The 20,399-nt window shown below is 43.1% G+C and overlaps 1 protein-coding gene across 1 annotated transcript in view; it reads left to right on the plus strand.

Moving 5' to 3' along the window:
- SLC6A7 (solute carrier family 6 member 7) overlaps positions 1-19,540 on the plus strand; it is a 28,259-nt gene extending 8,719 nt beyond the window's left edge. The window contains exons 2-14 of the mRNA XM_079968239.1: positions 75-258; positions 2,280-2,411; positions 4,077-4,311; positions 4,529-4,667; positions 5,613-5,747; positions 7,146-7,249; positions 8,582-8,706; positions 9,675-9,787; positions 9,894-10,025; positions 10,531-10,630; positions 12,255-12,355; positions 17,249-17,419; positions 18,826-19,540. Of these exons, the coding sequence (XP_079824365.1) occupies positions 75-258; positions 2,280-2,411; positions 4,077-4,311; positions 4,529-4,667; positions 5,613-5,747; positions 7,146-7,249; positions 8,582-8,706; positions 9,675-9,787; positions 9,894-10,025; positions 10,531-10,630; positions 12,255-12,355; positions 17,249-17,419; positions 18,826-19,038 (1,884 nt within the window). The 3' untranslated portion in view covers positions 19,039-19,540. The remainder of the gene's footprint in view (positions 1-74; positions 259-2,279; positions 2,412-4,076; positions 4,312-4,528; positions 4,668-5,612; positions 5,748-7,145; positions 7,250-8,581; positions 8,707-9,674; positions 9,788-9,893; positions 10,026-10,530; positions 10,631-12,254; positions 12,356-17,248; positions 17,420-18,825) is intronic.
- Positions 19,541-20,399: the final 859 nt, after the last annotated feature.

Genomic DNA, 20,399 nt, shown 5'->3' on the forward strand with positions numbered 1-20,399 from the left:
AAGTTTCACTTGCATTTCTTTCTGTCTTCTTCCAACAACCTTGTCTTTAATTCCTCACTTCTGCGTCTTGTCAGCCAGTGATTCCAGACTTGCTAATGACGCCAAGCGATCAAGGAGATGGTGACCTGGAGATTGAGTACCCTGAAGACAGAGGGAATTGGACAGGCAAGCTGGATTTCCTTTTGTCCTGTATTGGCTACTGTGTTGGACTGGGGAACGTCTGGAGGTTTCCATACCGCGCTTACACAAATGGAGGAGGTAAGCCCTGGGCTTTTCTTACCTCCTGTGCTGGAGGGCTGCATCTCTATATTGAAAACTGACAATAGAAAACTGGTGTCAGGTAGGAGGTGTGTGTGCACGCAACTCCCACAGCAGCAGCTGCAACGCAGACATGGCCCAGAAGGACTCCCCAATGCTGCTGCTTTGCCTGTAGCCACAACCAACTTCAGGAAACACACCAAGCAGACACCTGATTTCCTGCATCAGCTTCAGCTTGGAGTCACAAACGACTGTGCTGGTCCCCTGGGTTGGATGTGCATTTGCTCTTGGCTGGTGCACAAGCACCCTGGGGACACTGCTGAGTTACTGTCTCTCTCTGCAGCTTGCAAGACATTGATCTGGCAGGTGGGAGCGTACACTGCCCACCCCAAACGACAGCCACACCTGAAATGCAGGGCAGGGGGGATGGACAGACACCAGGGACACAAGTGATATTGCAGTGGTATCTAAAGAATATCTGCCTAGGCTATGGTCCCTTTAATTTTTACAAAACCAGAATGGGGACGGGGTGATCACAACAAAAACTGCCAGGAAGTCGACACCTAAACATACAAAATTCCTGTAGTTCACTCCAGCTCAGTGCTGGATGAAAAGGCACAGGTCCCAAGATTGTGTACCCTATTCATGGGTGCTAGTCCTCTGTGACCCATTTCCTATACCCCTATGGTGTCCTGGATATACAACTAAGGACACATTTATCAAGGGGCTGGCTGCCATGCCATATGAACTGTTTACTCTTAAGCAGGCTTCAGCATGATGCTAGGCACCTCTGTCAAATGTCCTGCGTGTTTCTGAAAGCAACGCTGATGAATCAGTAGGAGGCATACATCCTTCTGAGTCAGTGCATAGTGCAGCTTGCATGAATTCAGGATGTGAAAGGGCAGCACACTCCTGGAGATACCATCTTCTCCACTGGGGAGAAAAGTAACAACAACAACAAGATTCTAACCATTCACTGTAAATCTTTATCAGTGTTTTCCTTATGCCATAGGGGTGTCGGTCCCAGAAAGCTGACAGAATTCAGAGAAATAATTTGATTTTGCTTAGTTGAATCTTCTGGTTAGTGTTTGATGAATAGTGTCTTCAGATTGCTTTTCTAAGAATGGTGGGTGGAATTGTTTTTCTTTGACAAAATTGGCTGGCTTTCAGTAGAGTAGAAACTGAACCCTTTGAATTGACAGAAAATCTTGTGAATCTCAGACAGCTGCCAAAAATGCAAATTTGAAAATATGTGCCATGTAGATAGTCTTTGACAATTTAGGTTTTTTCCCCATTTTAATCCACTGATTAGGATACAATGGGGATTTAATTGGGTTCTTGGCTGAACCACAGTCACTCCAGTGATCTTGTCAAGTCATTTAGATTCAGCTTTCACCTTAAAGTCCTTGCTCTAAGTCCCCCAGATCATCTCAGTTTCCTATTACTGTACCTATTTCCTCATCTTTGTAACCAAAGATGCTAAGGAATGATTCTCGACCTTCTACAAGCAAAGCATGTGCTCTATCACTGAACTATGGTCCCATCACAAGCAAGTTATTATGATAGGGGGTACCTCCAATTCTAGAGTTATAGAGTTCTCAGATGGCAACCTGGGCATTTGCACATACATTTAAGGTAACTGGAAATCAAGGGAGCTATTGTAGACTTGGCACTGCTCAGACATGCAAGGTTTTTTTTTGCAGTATCCACACAATGACATCAAAGTGTCATCCCGTTCTCCTCACTCCCATTCTCACTTAATCCACATTTACTGTTTGCAGTTTTTGTTTTAACCTATTGGGTTTTCCATAGAAATGTTCAATCTAGATTAAAGTTGCAGCCTGCACTGTAGATCCTACATTGAGCTGGTGTTGCATTAGATGACCTCCAAGGTCCCTTTAGCACAATGAATCTATGCTACATAGGGAAGTTATATAACAAGGTCTCACATTTAACTGTGCTGCTTGCCCAACATCCAGTCATGCCCCCTGTGCCTTGTGTCACAATTTTCTATCCTACAGGGGCATTCCTTGTTCCTTACTTCATCATGCTGGCGATCTGTGGGATTCCCATCTTCTTCATGGAGCTGTCGCTGGGCCAGTTCTCCAGCTTGGGGCCTCTTGCTGTTTGGAAGATAAGCCCTCTGTTTAAAGGTATGTGTGCATGCAAGGCAGTTCTCAGCTTCCTTGATGTTTCTGTCTCCCTCTCTTCTGCTGAGAACTATAAAACCAGGGTCCATTGTGTCAGTAGCAAAAAGGCATAGCAGCAGCTGTTGCCACTGTCTCCGCTCAGCATGGAGCAAACTTAGAACATAGGAGTCTATGGGTGCGAATGGGTGGTACACAAAGGGATCAGTGAAGCTGCATGGTGAGAGGCACAGAGAAGGCAGCCTTTCTCTCTCTCATTGTTTCAGAGTTTTAATGGTCCAGTCTCAAGCTCCGAGTTGCATAAGAAACAACCCCAACGAGGCCAATATTTTCACATGGCTTGTGTGCTTTTAAATGCAACAGCTTACACTAGAGATGGTGACAAATGTGACAGCCAGGATGAAAATTACTGGTGTGGATAGTTATAAATGGATAGAGATGCTTAGTCCCTTGCTAATTCCAGTACAAGCAGACACAATCCACACCTCCCAGATGAATGTGCAGATTGGAATGCAACTATCCCTTGGGATTTCACAGTTTTTCAATTTCTGCAAAAAAACCGATACTAAAACGCATATAGAAATGTGTAGTTTGAGACAAAATATATTTAGGGTGATTTCAGACTGGTGTTTACAGTGGTACCTCGGGTTACAGACACTTCAGGTTACAGACGCTTCAGGTTACAGACTCCACTAACCCAGAAATAGTACCTCGGGTTAAGGACTTTGCTTCAGGATGAGAACAGAAATCGTGCTCTGCTGGGGCAGCGGCAGTGGGAGGCCCCATTAGCTAAAGTGGTACCTCAGGTTAAGAACAGTTTCAGGTTAAGAATGTACCTCCAGAACAAATTAAGTTCTTAACCCGAGGTACCACTGTACTGTGGTGTTGGTGTGTCTCACGTATACACGTTTTTTGCAGTATCCAGCCTGTATTCCTTCCCCACCCCCTGGCATGGCATTTAATCCAGATTTACCCTTTCCAGGAAGAAGAGGTAAAACAAATACCTGTTTGCATTATCTCAATAACCTGCTTGCATATTAACTCCCCTCCTCAAAATCTGGAAGCAACCTTTGCAATGCATAGCGATAGCCACCAGCTGGATGGCTTCAAAAAAGGATTAGACAAATTCAAGAAGGACATTGCTATTAGCCACAGTGGCTATGTACTGCTATGCCTCTGAATACTAATTGCTGGAAACTGCAGGAGGGGAGAGGTCTGTTGTGCTCCACTCCTGCTTGCAAGATTCTCAAAGGCATATGGTTGGTCACTGTGAAAATAGGATGTGGCCTAGATAGCAGAGCTATTTTCATGTACTTATGTAATTTGTGAGAAAATATGTGTCTAAATGTAAATTTTAGTTTGGATTTCTTTTTTAAATGTAGATTAATTCAGAAATAGGGCAAAATGGATTTATGAATGTAGACATGCAAAACTGACACGGACCAGGAATAGGCTGGTTCTTCCATCCTCTGTACATAATCATGTAACCAAAGCAAATGAAGCTTTCTTCTCCAGTGGTCAAGTGCCAGCCTATGTGGTTATGGCTGACTCAGATTTTCTGGCATGGAAATGTTCACTATGAACAGTGCAGCATATAAGCAGCGCCCAAGGAGCTGTTTGAGTCTTGTTGCCGTTATGTTAATCTGTCTTCCATTTTTGTTCCCTTTTCAGGTGTTGGCATGGCCACAATCCTGATTGTCTGCTTGGTGGCCATTTACTATAACATGATCATTGCCTACGTTCTCTTCTACCTCTTTGCCTCGCTGACACAAAACTTGCCCTGGCAGTACTGCGGCAACTGGTGGAACACAGATCTGTGCCTGGACCACCACATCATGCGCACGGGGAATGGCGCTGTCCCCTTCAACATCTCTAACACTGTCAGCCCAAGTGAGGAATACTGGAGGCAAGTACAATAGGCCAGGCAATGTTTAGGTGACCACTGACGACCATATTGGATCTGATTGACAACTACACACTCTAAATCCCCAGCCCTTTTGGGACCCTTGGCCCAGTCCAGTTTATGTTCCTAAATTAGGTGGTTTTCCATGGCAGATTTGCTTTCCCTTGTACTAAGAGAGACATGATGCTCCTGTCCATTAACCGCCTCCCTTTTGTCCTAGTCGTTATGTCCTGCACATCCAGGAGAGCTCGGGGATTGGCGATCCTGGAAGGATCCGCTGGAATCTATGCCTGTGTCTTCTCCTCGCCTGGGTCATTGTGTACCTATGTATCCTAAAGGGAGTCAAATCCTCTGGCAAGGTAAAGTATGAATTGGCAGCAGGCACTAGTGTGTTTGAAGCTATGCTTGTTCTGGAACTATTAGCTAGACTCAATGGTTAGCCTCTTCCCCTCCATTGCATTCGCAGTGGCCCAGCCAGTAACCCTCTATACACTGGGGCTTAATGTGTATGAATGGCAGGGGGGCGTGTTTGGCTTTACATGTGGACATTCCCCACATATTTTAGAATTTGCTGCCAAGGTTCTAAATTGTATGGGGAGCTCTGCAAGTAAAGCAGCCTCCCAGCTGCAGATGCTCAGCCCTCCGATGCATGGAGGGAGACAGGACAGGCTACAGGAGACCTAACAGAGCTGGTGGGACCAACAAGTACAGCTCCAGTCTCCTCCCTCGCACAATTGGTATCATTATCTGTCAGTAACCATGTGTACCCCCACCCAGCTGCACTAGGAGGAATGTCTTGATGGTAAGAGCAAACTCAAGTCAATTTCCAACAGGGGTGGTGGGCTCTCCATCACTGGAGTCTGGACAACCATGTCTTGGGGATGCTCTAACTCTGAATTTCTTGCAACGTGCAGAGGATTTATTTATTTATTACATTTATATGCTTCCATTCCTCCAAGGAACTCAAGGAGTCATAAACCGCTTTTTCTTTCTCCATATTATCCTCACATAACTTTTATTAGATAGGTTAGGCTGAGATTTGGTGACTGTCCCAAGGTCACGCAGTGAGCTCCATGGCTGAGTGGCAATATGAACCCTAGTCTCTTGGGTCCTAGTCTAACACTCCAACCAATACACCACAATGGTTGGACATTATGAGTACACAACAACTGCTCTGCATAATCTGTGGAACACTGCAAGACTTCTACAGAGCTGTCCTGTAGACAGCCACCATCTCCACATTTTCTTATGCATACTGAAATGAACCACTGCAGCTTCAATCAAATACCTTTATCCTCTTGCAGGTTGTATATTTCACAGCTACCTTTCCTTATCTCATCCTGATCATGCTCCTGATTCGAGGTGTGACCCTGGAAGGAGCCTGGTTAGGAATCAAGTTCTATCTCACGCCACAGTTTGACCTGCTACTGTCTCCCAAGGTGAGGTTTATGCCATGTGATTTCACTGTAGAGTGGAGCTTAATTACATAGACCTGCCCTTTCAGCTGCCACACACAAGTGCTCGCCATGTTCAGACCAGATGTGTGCAGCAGGGGGCTCCTCAAGCTTGGCGGGATGCACAAGGAAGGAAAAGGCTTTCGTTTTAGAAGAATATTTAGGGGCTGGATAGGCCAATCAGGTTTTAATTGGACCCCACTTGTAAGCAGAACAGCCCTTGCAAAAATAAAATTGAAAATCAAATGAGATTCCAGTGCTATGTAAGAATAGCATTTTAGATCCGTCCATGCAAAATATACATCATGAGACCAGAGCAGCATGCTATATTAAATGTGTTGCTGCTACCATAAACAGCAGTTGTGTATTTTAGCACCTCCCCCTATAAAATCAAAGACAACTTACCCATTTCCAGCCCCCTTGTTTCCATCAGCATCACTCACTTCCCTCATATGAGACATTTATATGAAAATATAAAGTGGCTCATATATATATATATATATACTGAGCCTCATTTCTCATTTTAGCCCATTGTTCCCTATTTTGACTAGCAGCTGCTCTCCAGATCCTGCTCCTAAACCTGTAAGTGGAGATGCCAAAGACTGAATGCAGGCTCTTCTGTGTACACAGCATGTGCTGGACCACTAAGCCAGGGCCCCTTCCCATGCGTTGACTTGTCTGAGATTTACTACATGTATTGCATACACTCTATAGAAATGCACTTAGGTGGGTCCAATCGAAACACAGAGTTCTCTGTGCATTAGAGGAAAAAGCAAAAGTATAACATGTGTTTACTGCCTTCACTTCTGCTGTAACGTGCAAAGTAGAAATTAGCATGCATCCTTTATGAGGAGATGTACAGAAACACTTTAGAATCATTTAACTTCATTATGGAATAAGTGCAGACATTGGCAGATTATTATTATTTATTAAAATTGTATACATTGGCAGATGTGCTTTGGCAAAGCTCTTCCTTAATGTTTTGTTGTCATGAGAGGTTAGGTAAAGGTAAAGGACCCCTATACAGTTAAATCTAGTTGAATTCAACTATGGGGTGCGGCGCTCATCTCCACTTTCAGGCTGAGGGAGCTGGTGTTTGTCCACAGACAGCTTTCCGGGTCATGTGGCCAGCATGACTAAACTTCTTCTGGCGCAACGGGACACTGTGACGGAAGCCAGAGAGCACGGAAACGCTGTTTACCTTCCCACTGCAGCAGTACCTATGCTTTCGAAGCTGGTATGCTTTCAAGCTGGTTAGATCATCCTTAGAAAAAGCTTCACTGTGCAGATGAATGGACTGTTTTGTCACTCAAAGCAGAGTCTTGACTCTTCTGCATTTCAATGGACTTCTCCTTTACCTCTTGTTTTCAAACACTGTTTCAGGTGTGGATTGAAGCAGCTTTACAGATCTTCTACTCTCTTGGGGTAGGATTTGGGGGACTTCTCACCTTTGCATCATATAACACCTTCCACCAGAACATTTACAGGTACATGTTTTCAGTGTAACATGGCATGGAGATGGAACATACAGAGGTGGTTGCTCATCCATGTCATCATGGATGTTAGCAACACTCCCTGATCCCTGAATGGAGGCTGTATAGAGTAGCAGGTGAATGATGGATGTGGCAAGAGGAAGGAGACAAAACGTAACTACCAGAAAACAAGTGGGAATGTACAATGGAAAGGAACATAGACTAAATCAGTCAGCCTTTTCCCTGGCTCCCCACCATCCCTCTAATGGATGCTTTGCGACAATGAAGTCAAAGGATGAGATTCACCCAACAAGCCCTGCCCCATCAGAGAAAGCTCTGTGCAAAGACTTCCGCTTGCACAATGGGGCCTCCCACCCTTTCCTTCCCCTACACCCCCCAAAATTGGCTTGGGAGATGTTGGGAGATCCCCAACAACAGCATGGGGTGGGGAGGAGAGAGGGGATTGTTCTGGTTCTGCTGAAATGCTTGTGCAGAAGGAAGGTTTATTGTGGCACAACCACACAGAATTACAGCTCATCATGGAATTCAAATAAAATCAACATAAAGATCCAGTGGCGTAGCGTGGGGGGTGCAGGGGGGGCCGGCCGCACCGGGCGCAACATCTGGGGGTTAGGGTTAGGGGGCGCAAATCCATGGGTTAGGGGGCGTAAATTACTTGCCTTGCCCCGGGTGCTGACAACCCATGCTACGCCACTGTAAAGATCCCATGAGAACTCTGTTTCTGCTCTTTACCCTCAGCAAAACATATGCTCCTTCATATTTCTACAGGTGACATATCGATATTTCCATGTAAAACCAAAGCCCAGCAGAGTAGCATTTTCTAAGATATGAACCCCCAACTTAGATCCCAATAGATGGCAAGTATGGCAGCCTAATTTGGTTGTGGTGTCATCCTTTCCTTCCTCTTGCCTTCCAACTCAGTACATCAGGGATGAAACCCTCTGGCTCAGGGGCCAAATGTGGCCCTTCAATCCTCTCTGTCTGGCACCAGGAACTCTTCACAGACCACACACTGTCCTGAGCTCTTCCCAGCTGTGCTCTGCAATCTCCTTAAGTCTTTCTGCCTGCCTGGAATGTGTCCTTGAACTCTAATCATGCTTCTTGCTTGGTGGTGGTGGTGTGTGTGTGTATACATGTGCATGCAGAAAGTAGCCTACTGTTCACAGGTGGCATTCACACTGCCCACTTTTGCCTCTAGTCCTGCCTACTGATAGCATGTGACTGCCAGAGCTGAAAATGGCTCCCCACCACTGCTGTGGGGTCTCAAATGGCCAGTTCATGATGCTAGAGACTGCTGATCCAGTTCCTGTATTTTTTATTCTGTAGGGATACATTTATAGTTACTGTGGGCAATGCTATCACCAGTATCTTGGCTGGCTTTGCCATCTTCTCTGTTTTGGGCTACATGTCCCAAGAACTTGATGTCCCCGTTCAGGAAGTTGCCAAAGCAGGTAAGGCCTGAACATTCCTTCCCTCTATCTTCTGTGCAAGTGTGTGTATTATCTACCAGGTCTTCCAAGCATTACATGTCTGTGTGCAACATAATGAAATTGGCTTGCAAATGATTTCTGAGACTGCAGGACATCGTGAACAGAACATCCTCCTTTTACATTTTAATTTTTTATCTTCCTTATTTTAAGGGGAATATTCTTTTTTATAAACACACACACACAAAACACACACACAGAGTGGAATTGCTGCATAATTTCCCTCTGGGTATACAGCTATTCTGGGAAATTTAGAGTATTGTGACCATTTTCTAATTATGCTCTAGGTAGTTTCCCATTTATGGTCTATATTGCTCATCTAGGAATCAGCTCTGTTGCTTTAACCCTTCCCTTTCTAAATAACATTGTTTTTATATCATTTTTTTTCTTCCTTCCCACTCTAAATTACAGCACGCAAGGTGTGGTAGGGTGTAACTGCAATTGTGATCATGGTGAGAGAAAGGGACTATTTAACTCCTTCCACACAATGGTCTCAGTAAAATTACACACACCCTCCAATATCTGGGGCTGCTCACTTTGCTAGCAGGTGTTAGAAATCTGGAAGCAGAGTTAGTGTCCCACTTCCAGCTTAAATCAGAACAGCAACAACTGGCTTCTGCTAGATCATCCATGTCTTGAAGCATCCTAAGTTGTGATTTAGGGTATCAACGACTTATTTCCTGAGCCTTGGCTTTCAAAAAATACGGTCCAGAAAGCAAGTAGTACTTCAGGGACTGGAAACCGTTTCTAGTTGGGAAACACTGCTCTATGCCAACTCTAGACTGTTTCTGTGACATCTTTCCTGACATCTCTTACTATAAGTTGCCCTTATGTCTACAGCCATGAAACACGACTCTCTCTCAGTAATATCTTCTTGCCTGTAGCTGTATAATCCCACTTGTGATTCTTCTCCTCCTTTGCCTGTCTTCTAGGTCCAGGCTTGGCATTTGTGGTGTACCCACAAGCCATGACAATGCTTCCTCTTTCTCCTTTCTGGTCTTTCCTATTTTTCTTCATGCTGTTGACTCTTGGCCTGGACAGTCAGGTAAGAGTGTACTCTGCTGTGAGGAAGGACTTGAACTATATGCCCACAAGCGAATGGTGCTTATGGCTTACAGTACAAGAGAGCATCTGTTATTATCTGTGTGCAGTTTGCCTTTCTAGAGACCATTGTTACTGCAGTGACAGATGAGTTCCCATATTACCTGCGGCCAAAGAAGGCTTTTTTCTCAGGCGTCGTTTGTATTGTGATGTTCCTGATGGGGCTCATCCTCACAACAGAGGTAAGCAAAATGGACAGTCAAAGACTGCAGCAGCCAGACCTTTCTGTTGATCATTTAAGTTGAGGATTTACAGGGGCAATTGATGTGTTCTACCTCTTTCCTCTCTCTCTGTGCCCTCCCTAAATGTTCTAGGGGTTCCCCAAACCCTCTGGAGCAGATTTGGGGAGGGCATAGGGACACACAGGGAAACAAGAGGGGAATGTCCTGTTGTGCAATCAGAAACCCTTGTGCTGAAGGGACTCAATAGAATTCCACCTGTAATTTGAGCTGTGATTCAGAAAGCAAATCATAGTGTTTTCTGTGCCCTGATAGAATGAGCCCATGAAATTCCTAGAGTGACTTCTTTGGTACGTGACACCCCCCATTCATACTTCCTAAATATTCAGGTTATTAAAATGCTGATGCTGGCCTGTAGAACAGGATGTATTGACACAAGTAAACTCACTGAGTTGACAATCCCATGTCTTGATAGAGGCTTTGACCATTCACTGCTTCTTCTCCCTAGGGCGGGATGTATTGGCTGGTGCTGCTGGATGACTATAGTGCTGGATTTGGACTCATGGTAGTGGTCATTACCACCTGCTTGGTGGTGACACGTGTCTATGGTAAGATGAGATACACTGATAGTGTAGACATTCAATTCTGAATTGCTGAGTATGTGTTGAGATTTTTAAAGTGACATTGATAAATACAAAGAGATATACGCTGGCTTTTGTGGGGTAAGTAAGACTGCCAATAAGCTATGCAACATCTCAAGATGCATGTGGCAGTGGGTAAAATACCGTATTTTTCGCTCTATAACACGCACCTGACCATAACACGCACATCGTTTTTAGAGGAGGAAAACAAGGGAAAAAACATTCTGAATGAAACAGTGGATGTATCATTTTTGTGCTTCATGCTGTGGCCACAGACATGTGATCTGATGGTGAATTTGGGCTGACCCAATGCAAAAATCCTGAGAATCCCTGTGGATCCATGCTTTGTAACCACGTTTTTGCACCATTGCAGCCCCAGGCAACAGTGGGTGCGTGATTTTTGGGGGGCAGGCTGTAGCCATGGACATGCTATGTGCTCTGATGGTGAATTTGGGCTGACCCAATGCAAAGATCCTGAGGATCCATGTGGATCTATGTTTTGTAACCACGTTTTTGCACCACTGCAGCCCCAGGCAACAGTGGGTGCGTGATTTTGGGGGGGCAGGCTGTAGCCATGGACATGCTATGTGCTCTGATGGTGAATTTGGGCTGACCCAATGCAAAGATCCTGAGGATCCATGTGGATCCATGCTTTTTAACCACATTTTAAGTGGGGAGGGAAGGAAAAACACAGAAGGGACAAGGAGCAGGAGAGGGGTGTGCAGAGAAGCAGCTGGCTAAGAATGCAGGAGAGGGGTATAGGGAGGAAAGGAAGGCAAAAGTTTTTCCTCACCTACCCACCCAAGCCAGCCAGCTCCCGCTCTCTCTCTCTCTCTCTCTCTCTCTCTCTCTCTCTCTCTCTCTCCCTCCTGCATGTTTTCAGCTTTCCCCTCTGCTTGCCTGGAGGGGAGGGGCTTTCCCTGCTCTTTGTTCCGTTTGAGCAAACACAGCAAGGAAACAGAGGTGGGTGGGCAGTAAGACCCTGAGGCAGAATGCCGGAAAGCAGCCGCTTCCTCTTTTCATGTTTCCCTTCTAGGAAACGCGCGATTTGAATTTTGCCTGCTTTTTTTTGCCTCCCCTTGCACTATTTGGCTCCAGGGACCACACATTCGCTCAATAACACGCACAGACATTTCTCCTTCCTTTTTAGGAGAAAAAATCTGTGTGTTATAGAAGGAAAAATACGGTAATAACTTAGAACTGTACCACCCCTGGCTTTCACACTGCACCAAAGGAGGTGGTGGTGGTTGTTACTACAACTAAAAGTCTCAAAACCACTAATATATAATAAATACAGTACATATAAATAAGTTTTAACATTTAACATATTGTTTGTTTTGTGGATAAGTCACACATCTTTATGTACTATTAAAAACTGCTTCTCTGGAAGTCAGTTGAACTGTGTTCGATGGAGTTTACTCCCAGATAGCCTCAGGCAACCATCCTTTGCATTATTACTTGGGGCCAAGCCACATTAACCATAGTGGGGCTTACTTCTGAGTGAACTTGCATAGGGTTGTGCCGTTAATGATTTAGTGGAAAACAGCTGATTTAATATCCCATTTCTTACACATCATTTTGTTCTCTGCAGGCATGAAGAGATTCTGTCGTGACATTCATATGATGCTGGGTTTCAAGCCAGGGATATACTTCAAAGCCTGTTGGTTGTTCCTGTCTCCAGTGACAATGATGGTAAATATGCTCCAATATCCACAGCTGGACAATACCCTCATCAAAACCATCTAAAATGTCACAAGAGAGTGAGAAGCTTCTCAAATGGAAACTACAGACTGGTTAAAGGCTTGACCACATTTCTGCTTGCCCTGTGCCTAGAAAGAACACGTCCAAATGGTTTTCCGCTTGTCCTGCACGTTCTATTTTTTTATATATATATATAATATTTATTAATAGTTTTTTTTAAAATTATAACATAATAAACAAAACATACAAAAAACATCACATTTCATAACATATTTTCTTATCCTTTTTGGACTTCCTCACATCTCCCTCTCCTACGTTCCAAAATATAAAAATTAATTCAGCAATTTATCACCTTGTCCCCACCTTATCTAATTTTCCAATGTTATATCTTAAATTTTAGATATATTCATTTAACTTTTAAAAACTTTTTAGTTTAGCCTAATCATTATCTAAAAGTTGATTTTTTCCTAAATTTAGCTTATCTTCATAGTTCAGTTTATCTAATTCAATGGTGCCAAGTTGTTTGTGATCAAGCATCCTCCTTAACATTCATACAGTTTACAATATTTTTGCAAATAGTCCTTAAATTTCTTCCAATCTTCTTCCACCGTCTCCTCTCCCAGGTCTCGAATTCTGCCAGTCATCTCAGCCAGTTCCATATAGTCTATCAGTTGCATCTGCCATTCTTCCAGTGTGGGTAGATCTTGGGTTTTCCAATGCTTCGCAACGAGTATCCTTGCTGCTATTGTTGCATACATAAAAAATGTTCGGTCATTCCTTAGCACCCTCTGGTCAACGATGCCCAAAAGGAAGGCCTCTGGTTTCTTAGGGAAGGTATACTTAAATACCTTTTTCAGCTCATTGTATATCATTTCCCAGAAGGCCTTAACCCTAGGGCAAGTCCACCAGAGGTGAAAGAACGTTCCTTCACTTTCCCTGCATTTCCAACACTTATTATCAGACAAGTGGTATATTTTTGCAAGTTTGACTGGGGTCATGTACCATCTATATATCATTTTCATTACATTTTCTTTCAAAGCATTACATGCAGTGAAATTCAGCCCAATGGTCCATAACTTTTCCCAGTCCTCAAACATAATATTATACCCAATGTCCTGTGCCCACTTTATCATAGCCGATTTAACCATTTCATCTTGTGTGTTCCATTTTAACAGCAAGTTATACATTCTTGAGAGTACCTTAGTCTTAGGCTCTAACAGTTCCGTTTCTAACTTCGATTTTTCCACCTGGAATCCTAACTTTTTATCAAGTTTAAAAACTTCTTTAATCTGAGCATAATGTAACCAATCTCGCACTTTGTCTTTCATTTTCTCCTGACTCTGCAATTTCCAATTATCTCCATCTTTTTCTAATATTTCCCAATACTTCGGCCATTTGGCCTCCATTTTGAGTCTTTTCCGGGCCTTAGCTTCCAATGGTGAAAGCCACCTTGGAGTTTTGTTTTCCAATAAGTCTTTGTATTTTGTCCAGACATTAAACACTGCTTTTCTGACAATATGGTTCTTGAAATTCTTATTGATCTTAACCTTGTCATACCATAAATATGCATGCCAACCAAACGCATTGTCAAAACCTTCCAGATCTAGTACATCAGTGTCTTCGAGAAGCAGCCAATCTTTCAACCAGCAAAAAGCTGCTGATTCATAGTACAGCCTTAAGTCTGGCAGGGCAAAGCCCCCTCTTTCTTTCGCATCAGTTAATATCTTAAACTTAATTCTGGGCTTTTTGCTCTGCCAGACAAATTTAGAAATATCTCTCTGCCACTTCCGGAAACACTCTGTTTTGTCCACAATCTGTAATGTTTGAAATAAAAAAAGCATTTACAGCAGCAATTCGGCCTAACAAGGAAAGTTTCAATCTTGTCCAACTTTCTAAGTCTCTCTTAATTTCTGCCCAGCATTTCTCATAATTATCTTTAAATAGACTCAGATTTTTTGCTGTTATATTTACCCCTAGGTATTTTACTTTTTTAACCACGTTCAACTCTGTCTCTTTCTGAAACCGTTCTGACTCTGTAACTGTCAAGTTTTTCCCCAATACCTTAGTTTTCTGCTTATTTAACTTAAATCCCGCTACCCGACCAAACTCTTGAATCAATTGTAATACTTTTTTCGTGCTAGATTCTGGCTCCTGAAGGGTCAAAACTAGATCATCTGCAAACGCTTTAAGTTTATATTGTTTCGCTCCGACCTGAATACCTTCCACCAGCCGGTCCCCTCTGATCATGTTCAAGAGCACCTCCAGAACAGAGATAAATAACAGTGGGGAAATCGGGCAGCCTTGTCGTGTTCCTTTTTCAATTTTGAACTCTTCAGTAATCACATTGTTAACTATCATTTTAGCCTTTTGTTCTGAATAAATTGCCTCAATCCCGTTCCCAAAACTCCGTCCCACCCCCATCCCTTCCAAATTTCCCTTCATAAATTTCCAAGAAATATTATCAAAGGCTTTCTCCGCATCTATAAAAATTAAAACTGCTTTTGTGTTGATATTTGTTTGCAAAAGTTCCAAAATGTCAATTATGTTCCTTGTGTTAGCAAACAAATGTCTTCCTGGGAGAAAGCCTGCCTGGTCTTTGTGAATTACCTGATTCAAGACTTTTTTAAATCTACTTGCTAATATGTCTGCAAATATTTTGTAATCCACGTTTAGGAGGGAGATGGGGCGGTAGTTCTTAAGTTGAGTCTTTTCAGTTTCCGATTTGGGTATCAATGTGATAAAAGCTTCTTTCCACGATTCCGGCGCCTTTTTCCCCTCCAAAATTTCGTTGCTAACCTCCAGCATTGGTTGTATCAAATAATCTTTCAATGTCTTATAATACTTGGAGGTTAGTCCATCTGGCCCTGGAGATTTGCCCAATTGCATATTCTGAATAGCTTGTTCAATCTCTTGTCGTGTTATTTTAGAGTTCAAGATTACTCTATTTTCTTGTGACAATTTTGGTAATCCATTCTTTTTCAAAAATTGTTTTATCTCGTCCTCATCTTGCGGCCCTTGAGTATATAATTTTTTGAAGTATCTCTGGAAACACTTTCTAATGTCCACAGGGTTCTGAATGTTTCTTCCTTCAATCTCTAAATTTGTAACTGTGTTTAGTTTCTGTCTCTTTTTCAACTGCCATGCTAGCAGTTTCCCACATTTATTCGCCGAATCAAATGATCTTTGTTTCATTAATTTGAGTTTCCACTCTATTTCCTGGTTTATCAATTTAGAATACTGTGCTTGATGGAGTTTAATTTCTCTAAGAATCGGCTGTGACTTCGGATTAGATCTTAGCTTCTTCTCAAGTTCTTTGATTTTCTCCAAAATCTTATCTTTTTTCTCATTTTGTGTCCTTTTCTTTACAGCATTCTGTTGTATCAGGAACCCCCTCATCACGGCCTTACTTGCATCCCTGATGATTCTTTTTTCCACCGTAGTGTTCAAATTTATCTCAAAATAGTCCTTCAAAACTTTTTGGGCCTTCTTGGTAATCTCCTGATCTCTAAACAAATTGTCATTCATCTTCCATCTAAAGGAGCCGGCTGGTAGTAGTGTTATGTTCATCTTTACAGCATTATGGTCGGAGCAGGTCTTTGGGCAGATTTCCACCTTTCCAATCTTAGGTGCCAGACCTCTAGATATCCATATTTGGTCGATTCTCGTCCATGTCAGTTGGGCTTCAGAAAAGAATGTTCCTTCTCTTCCCAGGGGGTTCTTTGTCCTCCAAATGTCAATCAAGTCCATGTTGTCAGTTAGTTCAAAAAAGGTCTTTGGTAGTCTTCCATCTTTTGTAAGATTTTGATTTTGTGACTTATCCATGTTGGTTGATACCACGCCATTCATATCTCCCATCATAATGATGTTGTCATAGTCCAGATAGTCCAGGACATTCTCATGCAACTTCTTATAAAATTCCGATTTCCCTTCATTTGGTGCATAAATTCCTAATATCAAAAACTTCTCTCCTTGATAATGTATCTCTATTGCCAAAATTCTTCCTTGCTCATCTTTAAATAAAAATTTAGGTGATAGGCTCTCCTTTGCATAGATCACCACTCCTCTTTTCTTCACTCGGTCCGAAGATATAAATTCTTGGCCTAATCTTTTATTTATTAGCACTTTTCTATGGAGCCTTGTCACATGTGTTTCTTGCAGACAGATAATGTCCAATTGTTCTTTTTTCAATATACGAAATAATTTCCTCCTTTTTTCCGGAGAGTTGCACCCATTAATATTCCAGCTCAACAGTTGCAGAGACACCCTGAGCAAATCTGTTATTTCTCAAGGGGTGGTATCTTTTTCTCTGGATCTTCAGGTTCCAAGGGAGTAGGTACAGCAGATGCTCCAGGCCCCAAGGGTGTTTCGATTCCTTTCTGAAGGTCCTCTCCATAAGCAATCAAAAATTTATCTCTATCTTCAAGTGTTTTAATCTTGACTTTCTTCCCTCTGAAGGTGAAGGATAATCCCTGAGGAAATTCCCACCTGAAAATGATTGAATTACTCCTTAACAGTCTCAGAGACTGTCCTGCACGTTCTAGGCATGGGTCTGAGCACTTTTGTATTTGCCCCGCTGCTATGTGGAACAAATAGTGCTAGTGCTATGTGGAACAAATAGCAATCTGCAGAAAATCCAATTGCCATTTGTTCTGATTCAGCGCTGCAGATTTTGGCGGAAGTATGGATAAACCTTCAGTCTCTGCCAGGTGGTAGTTTTGAATCATTTCCCCCAGCTCATCTCATTCTCCCCTGGTCTGTTAGCAGGGTCTTGTCCTACACCTCCTGAGATTAACAGTTCATCTGTAGGACAGCACTCCCTACAGCTGACTCAAAATGGAAGGGGAAATGCCTCGTGCAATTCTATGATGACACTCTTTGTTTCAGGCTCTGCTGGTGTACAGCATCATCAAGTATGAACCATCAGAGTATAATGGATCCTATCGTTTTCCATTCTGGGCTGAGATTCTGGGCATCCTGATGGGAATCATCTCCTGCCTGATGATCCCCACGGGGATGGTTTTTGCTGTGCTCCACGAGGAAGGAACACTCTGGCAGGTAAGCAGCTTCCGGGGTCATTTTCTTTGTTTTCTCATACCCTCCAACATTTCTCTGATGAAAACAGGGATGTCCTAAGGAAAAGCGGGGCATTCTGGGATGAAATCAGAGACCAGGACAGTTTCTGATGAAAACAGGACTGTCCTTGGAAAATAGGGATAATAATAATATTATAATAAATTATTATTTATACCCCAACCATCTGGCTGGGTTTCCCCAGGCACTCTGAGTGGCTTTCAACTGAATATTAAAATACAATAGTCTATTAAACATTAAAAGCTTCCCTAAACAGGGCTGCCTTCAGATGTCTTCTAAAAGTCTGGTAGTTGTTGTTCTCTTTGACATCTGGTGGGAGGGCGTTCCACAGGGTGAGCGCCACTACCAAGAAGGCCCTCTGCCTGGTTCCCTGTAACTTGGCTTTTCGCAGTGAGGGAACTGCCAGAAGGCCCTCGGTGCTGGACCTCAGTGTCCAGGTAGAACAATGGGGGTGTAGACGCTCCTTCAGGGACACATGGAGAGTCTGTTTTCTCATGGGATCTTTGTTTTTGCAACTTTTAGGTCTACTTTATATGACCATTGTGGCTACAATGAGAAGATTGGAAGCTTTCTCTTTTGTTTTAACTAGCCTCAGTTTAACACTTTGTCTAAACAGAGTTGGTCATACCATTAGGTACAGTGAATGAAACTGCAATCATTCCCCTCTGCTAGGACAACTGGTTGCCAGTTTCATTTTATTTAGCCATTTAAAAAGAATGTGTGGAGAAAGCAAAGGAACTTTCCTTGCCATCCAATCTTCAAAAAATTGACTTTCCAGAGATACTCTAAATACCAACACCCCACACTCACTATCTTCATTTGAATTACTTCCTTTAAATAGCTTTTAATAAGGTCAAGTTTCTATATTGCTGGGACAGAGGTTGCCATCTAGTGGTGTTTATGTGCATTGCATAAACTTGAAATATTTTCAAACATAGAACCAATATGAAGATCTGTAGAAAAATAGCAGAGCCTTGCACTTCTGCTTTGCAGAAAAGAACATGATATTGCTGCTAATCTCAGACTATATTGCATATTTGCTGTGCACTGCTGAACAGGGCACCTTGTGAAATTAACAGAACTGTCTGCCTCCACAGGTGCTGATAACTTCTTTGGAGTTAAAAAGTTAACACTAACAGTAAACAAACACCAGTGCTCTGTGTTCATCAACCTTACTGGCTGTGCAAACACTAATCACTGTTTGGGTTTACTTCATTGGCAATGCCTTGGGAGCTTTGGAGATGTTCTTCCATGCTCTTTCACAGAAATGCTTTGGGCAGTATCAAAGCAATTTTGGACTCCCAAAGATGGACGTTCTTTTGGATGTCCTTCACGGTACCTCCTGTAATTGTTTGTCCTTCTACCTGCAGAGAATCCAGCAAGCTAGCAGGCCAACCATGGACTGGGGTCCATCCCTGGAGGAGAACAGAACTGGCATGTATGTGGCTACTCTGGCAGGCAGCCAGTCACCTAAACCTTTGATGGTCCATATGCGGAAATATGGAGGGATAACCAGCTACGAGAATATAGCCTTTCAGGTAGATAAAGAGATTGAAGAGGATGAAGAAGAGTCCATGATGTGAATGAAGTGGCAGCCTCCCAGCTCACCCCCTATGTGGGGGAAGGTGGAGGGAACGCAAGGAAGCAGACCACTGAACATTTGCACAAAGTTGCACTTTGGCACTTCCAGATGCATTTAGCATCTCATAGCAGTGAACTCAGCATAACTTTGCTGAGAATCCCAGTGTTGTTGAGGTTTCTGTTTGATGTGGAGAGGTGTGCAATGAATCTGTGTCTTGCTGCTCTAATGTCTAGGACAGGTCACTTGGATCCACTCATGTTTTCCCTTCCTCACCGAAGCAGTGATGAATTCCTCAGGGTCAGGGCCTAGCATCCCATAAACTTTCTTCTTCCTAGATAATCTATCTCCCCACCCCCTTGATGGTCACCTAGCTATTCGTTTGCAGTTTTTAGCCTACATTGTTTCACTCAGTATAGCTCTCTCAAAGCTGCCACTACGTTCTGTGGCCTAACAACTAAGTCAAGGATGGGGGACCCCTCAAGCCTGGGGATCAAATGTTGGCCCTTGAGGCACTCATTGGGTCACACCCCTCTTTAGCCCTGCTTTGCACTTTGAAAATGCTTCTTGCTTGCCACTTGCCAGTGTAGAGGACAGGGAGAGATGTGTGAGCATGTGTAGAAATCATCTTACATGTAAACACAATTTGTATAATCATTGGAATGTAGGGTTGTATCCAATGCAGAGTAAACCCATTGAAGTTAATGGGCATTGCTAGCTTAGATCCATTCATTTAAACTTGGCTGGATAAAACCCATCCAGTGCCTGAAGTACAGAGCAGAGGGGCAGACATGCAAACCTTCTACTATGTCAGGCAGTTTGTCCATCTCATTCATCGTTGTCTACAATGTGTGGCAGGAACTCTCCCAGGCTCTTTCAGACAGGATTTCCCCAGGCCCACCTGGGGCCTTTTGCATATAAAGCATGTTCTTTACCACTGAGTTACAGACACCTCCTCCTCTTTTTGAGGAGGAGCTATCACAGCTATCACTGGACTTAGCTTTGTATGGCCATATGTGCCCCAATGCCACACACTACCTGAAGTACATAGTGGAGGGGCACACATGCAAACATGATGGATGGGTGAGTGACTGAAATGGCCCAAAGTGTAGTTTGCTCTTCAGTTTTCAAAATGTATTGGGTTGGCAATTTTGCTTGTGAGGCTTAAATTGCAGTTTTATGCTTGAATCAGTGTCTAATGGGAATATAAAAAAAAAGCCTACAAGAATGACTAGAATGTGCATTCTATTTAGCTTCTGAATTCTATCCCCTCACACCACTCAAAGGTTGCATAAGTAGCAGGAGGGAGGATTTATGTGCACTTTGGGTCCTATACATGAAAACAGCTTCCTATAGCAGGGGTAG

This window comes from Podarcis cretensis (genome assembly GCF_951804945.1).
Source record: "Podarcis cretensis genome assembly, chromosome: 2".
Lineage (NCBI taxonomy): Eukaryota > Metazoa > Chordata > Lepidosauria > Squamata > Lacertidae > Podarcis > Podarcis cretensis.